Source organism: Sus scrofa, chromosome 8 (genome assembly GCF_054392235.1).
Source record: "Sus scrofa isolate SSC_HxYL_T2T_F1_AM1 chromosome 8, Sscrofa_HxYL_maternal_Yorkshire_Landrace_v2.0, whole genome shotgun sequence".
NCBI lineage: Eukaryota > Metazoa > Chordata > Mammalia > Artiodactyla > Suidae > Sus > Sus scrofa.
The window spans coordinates 47674982-47683418 of record NC_139390.1 but is presented as its reverse complement, the minus strand read 5'-3'; the positions used below and the strand labels follow the sequence as shown (position 1 = coordinate 47683418).

Here is an 8437-nt window from a genome sequence, read left to right as displayed (position 1 = left end):
TCCCTAGGGTTAAAAATAAGTGGAAAATATCTGAATGAAAACTGCTTCTGTCCGGCATTTGTTTTTTTCAGAATTTAAAATTAAAGTTAATTTTTTTTAAATATTAAAAAAAAAACTTTCCAGGTCTTAAAAGTGGGTTGTCAGCAGCCAGTTAACAAGTAACTGTTTTGCTTTGCAATTGGTAGTTTTCAAGGGAGCTTTTAAAAGCTGAGCTGAAATACTTGAAATGTGGAACGCTCTTGACCATGAAATATGTTCTACTTACATGCCTCAGCCTTTAAAAGTTCTTTGCATTAGAGTCAGGGATTACATTCTTCCTGGAGCCAAGCACGGGGCCAGTTGTGTAAGTAAGATTGCCTACCAATTCCTCTTCTTTTTTAATAATGTGAAAAAAATAAAGCTAGAGAGCTTTTTGTTTTCTTTCAGCTGATCTTGGTGGAAAGAAAAGGAATAAAAAGCAGTTTGATGGGTGTTTTCCATTTATGTGTGTGGGTGTGTGACTGCCTAAATATAATTGCATCCAAGATTCAGGGGCATGCATAGCTTTATATTAAAGCAACCCTTGGTGTAAAATGAACCAGATTATGAAGAAAAAAATTGTACCATCAGATTAAGAGAATATGTTTCTGTATCTGAATGTTACTATGTGGTACTTCTGCCCAACTGCAGGGTTTTTAAAAATAAATAGGAGTTACTATAGGTTTTTAAAACAATTTGCTACTTGTCTTAAATTATTTCTGAATTTAAAAAAAAGAAAAGCCTGGTTTTATCAAATTTTAATACTTTCCCTCAGGGTCAAGTTAAATGATTCCAGCTACGCAATATAAAAGAGTCTTGGATTTTGGTGGTTTGTTTTCACTAATTGAAAATGAATAACACATCTATATAACTATTTTGTTTCTTTTTTAAAAAAAATTTCATTTAAAAGATGATTTACTGGCAGCAGTGATGAAAAGAAAGAGTTCTGGTTTTTCTTTTCTCTTGTGGAGGAACTGGACTCATTTAAGACTGTGACTCAGTTAACTCTGTTTCCATTCATTCCTAGGAACATGCCACAGTTCTCCTTGGGGAGGCTGAAGGGAGTTTAAAGGTTTGTTGCCGCTTCTGACAGAAACGTTCCAGTTCCATCACCAACCCTTAACTTCCACCCCGACCCACTGGAGACCACTTAGACACCTGAGCTGAGGCGACAGCTGCATTCAGAAAACCATGCATCATGTCAGCAGAAGCCAACTGCAGACTTTAAACTCTGTTCAGCATGTGGACTCGGCGGAGAAATGAACTGTCCAGGCAAGCCAGGGCAACTCATAAACTGGTTCCTCTGTTCCCTGTGCGTCCAGCGAGTGAGGAAACTCTGGAGCAGCCGGCGCCCCAGGACTCGGAGGAATCTCCTTCTGGGCATGGCCTGCGCCATCTACCTGGGCTTCCTGGTGAGCCAGGTGGGGCGCAACTCTGTCCAGCACGGAGGGCTGGCTGGCAAGGGGCCGCACCGGAGCAGAGACGTTGCCAAGGGTCCTTTCCCTGAGATCCCCTTGGATGGAACGCTGGGCCCTCCTGAGTCCCAAGGCAATGGGACCACGCTGCAGCCCAATGTGGTGTACATCACCCTGCGCTCCAAGCGCAGTAAGCCCGCCAACATCCGTGGCACCGTAAAACCCAAGCGCAGGAAGAAGTATATGATGGCTTCTCTGGCCTCGGGGCCAGAGGCTTTGGTCGGAGCATCCTTTCAGCCTCAGGCAGCTGCAAGGGCAGCTGATGCTGAAGCGCCTGGACACGTCAGGGCAGGAAACCTGGCCAAGGTTAGGGAGCGGCCTTGGAGGTGGATCCAGGGTCAGAGAGGGCGAGGTGGGGGCGCAGATTTGCAGCTGCCCCAGGCGGGGGAGAGCAACATCAGGATCTACAGCGAAAGCGCCCCGTCGTGGTTGAGCAGAGAAGACATTGGCAGGATGCGCCAGCTTGCGGACAGCGCGGTGGCTGACCTCCAGCCGGCCTGGTCCAGGAGCGGAGCACGCCTGCTGGTGCTGGAAGGTATTGCCCGGCCCTCGGTGCCCGCCTGCGGCCCCAGCCCCTGTGGGCTGCTTAAGCAACCTCTGGACATGAGCGAGGTGTTCGCTTTTCACCTGGACAGGATCCTGGGGCTCAATAGGACCCTGCCTTCTGTAAGCAGGAAATCAGAGTTCATCCAAGGTAACAGTTTCCCAGGCTTCATAATTTGCAGCTGTTGGGGACTCAGCTTGGTTTTTCTCTTTTCCCTCAGTCTCTTTTTCAAAATAATTCTCTCCACCCACGTTTCACATTTGGACAGCCGTAGTGGCGTGTCTTACCATACGCTTGGCATTTTTGATTTTCCCAGCTTTGGGAAGACAAGAGAGTTCCAGGGAGATGCCGTACTTGCCATGCAAGAGTAAGCCCCCCAGTGCATAATCTCTGCTCTTCCTTTCCCTCACCGCACTTCCAAGAGGCTTATTAAATCTAATTAAAGCCAATGGCAATTTTCGAGTGGAGGAGAGGAAGCTGGGGTGGAGGCAAAGAACTTGCTGACAGTCAGGCGTATTATTAGATAGGTTACTATGGAAGTAAGTAGAATTGGAAGTAAGTTCATTGGAAGTGTTTAAAAGTAAGGGGGAAATGAGTTATCTTGCTTTAGCAGATGGAATCTATTTAAGAGGCCCAGAGCCAGACTCTGTTAGATTCAACCCCTTGATTTTTCATGATAGATTTAACCCCTTTCTTTTAGAAAGAAATGAGGCCCAAAGAGGTGATTTGTTCTGTATATATGCTAACTAGTTGTGTGGGTTCTCCAAGTCCCTGACAATGGTTTATCAAGCCTGGGTTGAAGATGCTATCTGGTGACCAACATGCTGGCAGGTGCTAGGAAAGGGAGACAGCCTCTTCAGCTGCAGGTGCAGGGGCTGGTCTGTAACCATGTTCATGCCACAGAAAGCATACTCTCTGAATCCTGAGGCTATTCAAGGGTTTGAGTACAAAGTAGGGTGGGTCCTTGGCTTGTGCTGCAAAGCATAGTGAGCCCAGAACTTGCCACTCTGGATCCAGGCTGATCCAAGAAGCTAAAAAGGACCCCAAAGAGATTATAAGCTGCAAGGATATTTCCTTGCTTCCTGTCACTGTAAAATTTAGCACTTCCGCTCATTTTCCATGGCCTTTGGACTGGACTGGATTAAAACCTTGGGGGTGGCCAAGAACCAAACTGTACTTTCAATGGCTTCTGGAGGATAATTTAGTCTTAGAATGGGTGCTTTTGGAAGTACTAGTGATTTACTTAGAAAGCATTGCCATTCCTTACTTATCCATGGGTAAGAGCTGTAGGATCATAGGTGTATTTTGATGTCTCAGATTCACAAAGTCGTCCACCATGGTGATGCTGATGTGAGAAAGCCTTTCAAACATTCAAACAAATGTTGGTAAAAACTCATTTTCAGTGGGTGCTCACTATTTGCTGAACACTATGCTAGTCGATTCCCATAGTCCATGTATGCCTTGACTTACATTTCTTGCCACATGATAGAGATAGGTTTTATTATTATTTGTGAAATAGATGAGAAAAATGAGGCTTATTTAGGCAAAGTAATTGCCCTCCATGCCCACAGCTCATGTTAGTGGCTAAGCTGGGTTTTGAGCCAAGGCCTAGCAAACTTCAGTTCTTAGCCATGGGGTTAGGTGACAATATCATTTCCTATCCAGATGGGAGCCCCCAGGAGAGAAGGAAGATATGGATGGACCTTGAGACTGCAGGTACCCTGCATGGCAGTCCTGGGCCAAGCAGGGCAGAGGGTCTCCTGGAATGCTCTCTTGCTCATTGTTCATTTTCATGTCACAAAGGCCCCTGAGAAGAGATGATGCATGTTTGAATACCCCCTGAGGCATGGTGCTCTGATCTGTCCTTTGAGCTTCCCTGGGATGCTCCTGAATAGAAGTTGGGAGAGTGAAGTAGTGGTTAGGAGTCTGGGCTCTGGAGCTGGGCTGCCTAGATTTGAATTTACCAACCATGTGACCTGCAAATGTCATAGTATCTCTCTGTCCCTCTGTGCCCTCAGCTGTAATAATACTTACCTCATGAGGTTTTTGTTAGTTAACACATGGAAAAAACATGGATCTGGTGTTTGACACATAGTAAACCTTCAATAAATATTGGCCACTTTTGTTACTACACTAAGCACATGAGGTACCAAGTTCACTGAGTTACTTATATAGCCTCTAAGTCTCATCTATCATTTCTTTTTAAAATTGAAGTATAGTTGATTTACAATGGCATGTTAGTTTCTGGGGTACAGCAGAGTGATTCTCATATATATTCTTTTCCATTATAATTATAAGATATCAGGAGTTCCCGTCGTGGCACAGTGGTTAACGAATCCGACTAGGAACCATGAGGTTGCGGGTTCGGTCCCTGGCCTTGCTCAGTGGGTTAACGATCCGGCGTTGCCGTGAGCTGTGGTGTAGGTTGCAGACGTGGCTCGGATCCCGAGTTGCTGTGGCTCTGGCGTAGGCCGGTGGCTACAGCTCCGATTCAACCCCTAGCCTGGGAACCTCCATATGCCGCGGGAGCGGCCCAAGAAATAGCAACAACAACAACAACAAAAAAAAGACAAAAGACAAAAAAAAAAAAAAAAAAAAAAGATATCAAATATAGTTCTCTGTTTTACACAGTAGGTCCTTGTTGTTTATCTGTTTTATATATAGTAGTGTGTATATATTAATCCTATACTCCTAATTTCCCTCCTTCCTCCTTTCCCCTTTGGTAAACATAAGTTTGTTTTCTATGTCTGTGAGTCTGTTTCTGTTTTATAAATAAGTTCATTTGTGTCATTTTTCTTTCAAACTCCACATAATAAGCAATGTTGTATGACATTTGTCTTTCTCTGTCTGACTTATTTCATTTAGTATGATAATCTCTAGGTCCATCCATGTTGCTGCACATGGCATTGTTTTACTCTTTTAATGGATGAGTAATATTCTATTGTCTATATTGTCTATACATCTTCTTTATCCATTCCTCTGTCAATATACACTTAGGTTGCTTCCAGTATTGACTAATGTGAATTGTGCTGCTATGACTGTTAGGGTGCCTGGATCCTTTTGAATTCGCGTTTTCCCCGATCCATATCATTTCTTTATGTGACAGGACTAGGATGAAAATCCAGCACTCCTGCTCACTTACTTAAACTTTTTGGTGCCAGGATATCTCTTAGGTATTTAATTCTGTTCTCTGCATATCTAGCATCTTTGGGAATAACAGAAGCAGTTGCATTTAATTTGAAGAAGGCATTTATAATCTCAATATAGACCAGTGTTCCCTTATTTAAGTATGTAGTGATGGAAAGAAACTGACAAGGTTGTATTAACTGGACTGTCAACGTGGTGAGTTAAATACCTGAGATTGTATCTCAGGTAATCCCAGTGCTTTTTTCATTCTTTCTTTGGTACTTTCTCCTGGAATGTAGTTATTGAGAGTCATCAAATCAGGCCAGCTTCCTTTGGAGCCTAGGATGTGATTTAGATATAGTGAGGAGCACTCTACCCAATGTAATTCTACCATTGTAGACATTGTGCTCATGGCAAGTGCATAATAGATCAGTTCTGGTCATGACAGGGGATGCATAGCCTTGGGGTACCCATCTCTAGTCTTTTTCTGACTTGTGTCTTCCTTGCCCTGATTTCCACAGACAAGCATATCTTCCATTTAGGGTCCTTCTAGTCTTCTCTGGTCCAAGCTTAGTTTTGCTTGAGCCTCCCTGTCTACCTAATGGGGTGGGTGATAGATCTTATCTAGTTACCCAGCAATCTGTTTCTGGCTCATTCTCTATCATTGCTTTGTAATTTTAATTGCTTGTCTAAATACTAGTTCCTTCTTGCTAGGCTCTAGGTCTGTGAAGCCAGATAAATTTCTTGTCGTGCTCATCACTGCATTTCCAGACCCCAGTAGGGAGTTTGGCACATAGTAGGTGCTCAATAAATATTTTTGAATGAATGAAAGAATGCATTTAGGGCCTTTCCACTGACTCTAAGTAGTAAATATACATTTGCTTCCAGGTTTCAAAACTCAGGACAAATGCTACCATTTTTAGTCTTAAATCCAGGCTGAGATTTCTCCTGGAGGATCTTATAAATAGCTCATTGAAAAGGTAGTGAAAAATGTCCTTGGCAGCCTCTGTATAATGCAAATAATGAGGTTTATGAAGCTTATTATTGTGAGGACCATCCCTGTGGTCTCTTACCTCACACTGTAATGTGATAATGAATTTTTTGGAAGAGGAACAATGGATGCGATTCAGGTATGTATTTCTCTGATGATCTGGCTTGGTCTAGGAGTTGAGTTTCAGTATCTGGGAGGGTGGGTAGCCAGCAGATCCTATTATTAATCTGCCCTGAGTGTTGCATGTGTTCTCTGATTTTGGATGAATATTTGTGAAAATAAATTCATGCTGGGTACCAAGAACATAGCCAGTCTGAATTGCGTGTTGAATATAGATATTTATCTCAGTTCATCTTTCAAAGAAACCTATGCAGTACACTTTTTTTTAACTTCAATTTTGAGGTGAAATAAAGGTAAGAAGTTCACGCTATGAGTTAATTGTCCAAAAAGAATTCCAGCCCTTGTCTTATAACTTCCAAGTCTTTCCTCTTTCTTCTTTCCTCACCAGTTGTTTTAGGGTCTTTAAGGTATACGTTCTTTCTTCATCACCACAGCCTATTTATGTGTCTTGTTTCCTAACATAACGCAACCCCAACGACCGGCACACTGCTGAACAGATCCAGGCTGTTGGCACATTTTACATCTCAGGGAGACAACAAGCTTAACCACAGCAAGAGTAATAGTGAATGTTACCACACACCAGGCACTGTTTAAGTACTATGCACATATTATCTCATTAAATCTTCTTAAACTTTTTATGTGGTGGATGCTCTAGGAGAGACAGTTTGTGGATGTAGAAGTAGAGACCCAGTGGAATTAAGGATCTTTGCTCAAAGTCATACAAATTACCTGGATGTTAAAAGGATACATAAATGCAAAGGGAGGGAGGTATAAAAGAGCATCAGGTGCTATGATATGCTCTGCCAGCCTCAGGCTCTCAGATGAAGCTTTCTGTTTATTTAGTCCAAAAGCAAAAGGCCGCAGGTATAAAGCTCATCTTTAGGTATTTATTTGTAAAACTGGCATAGTTGATCCTATCAGCCCAGAGCCACTAGCCCCTAGCTCAGGGACAAGTTCTTGGTTCTTTTTTTTTTTTTTTTTCTTTTTATGGCCACACCTGCAGCACAGGGAAGTTCCCAGGCTAGGGGTCGAATCAGAGCTGCAGCTGCAACATATGCCACAGCCATGGGAACACCGAATCTGAGCCACATCTGTAAACTGCACTGCATCTTGCAGTAACACCAGATCCTTAACCCACTGAGCGAGGCCAGGGGTTGAACCCACATCCTCACAGTTACTGTTGGGTTCTTAACCTGCTGAGCCACAATAGGAACTCCTGGTACAGGAGTTGTATAACTTAATGAATTCTAGATGACTCCCCTTGAAAGCAAGAATATATAGATATATGAAATTAGCAGGCTTATCGGTCCTATACTATAGATCAGACCATTTTCTAACGGTGTCACTCTAAAGACATTCCAGAAAATGAGAAGGGTATACTCAGGGAAGGGCAAGGTTGTAATTAGGAAGCGAGGGCCAGTGTGCTGTGCTACAAAATCCAGCCATGATCAGTGGACCAGAGTCTCATCCTATATGTGTCTTTGTGGGAAACGCAAAAGTGAATTGAAATCTAGCATCGAGGACCTTTTTATAAAGTCCACATTTGCAATAAGGAAATATTTTTCTACTGTAAATCTGCAAAAACTCTTGTGGGTCTATACTGCATTTGGTGACTTTGCCTATTTGTGTCACTTAACAATTTCACACAGCAGATAATATTGATACTTTAAGCATGGGAATCCTGAGGCTTGGTGATGGTGTGAAATTCATCTAAGGACACATAGGTAGTGAGCAGTGGAGCTGGAATTTGTACCCAATTCTGCCTGATACTAAAGTCTCCTCCTGTTGCTTCTCTTAAAGCACATTACCTCCCAAATATAACTTGATGTGGTTATGGTAGAGTAACAACAATGTTTACATTGTAACATCATTTCCAGTTTTTCATTATGCACATTTCTATTCGCCTTTTTCTTCAAATCAACAATTTTAACATATTTTTACTCAAGGGAGGTGTGACACTGCACTGAATACTGCGACACAGGTTGTCTTTTTAATTTAAAAAAATTTTTAAAAAGTTATAGTCGATTTATACTGTGGTACCTATGGCAATGTGTATACACACACACACACACACATCTATATATATCTATATCTATATATATATATATAGGTACACACACATATATATTCCCGTTCTTATATTATCTTCCATCATGTCTTTCT

At 42.4% G+C, this 8437-nt stretch overlaps 1 protein-coding gene across 4 annotated transcripts in view; it reads left to right on the top strand.

Annotated features, from left to right (window-relative positions):
- GASK1B (golgi associated kinase 1B) overlaps positions 1-8437 on the top strand; it is a 61821-nt gene that overhangs the window by 338 nt on the left and 53046 nt on the right. The window contains exons 1-2 of one of the 4 annotated variants that reach the window (XM_084972170.1): positions 305-343; positions 1046-2028. In XM_084972170.1, coding sequence (XP_084828296.1) covers positions 1278-2028 — 751 coding nt within the window. In that variant the 5' untranslated portion in view covers positions 305-343; positions 1046-1277. Of the gene's footprint in view, positions 1-304; positions 344-1045; positions 2188-8437 lie in introns of those variants that run through there. The other 3 variants (XM_005666656.4, XM_005666658.4, XM_003482392.5) reach the window with 3 other exon arrangements.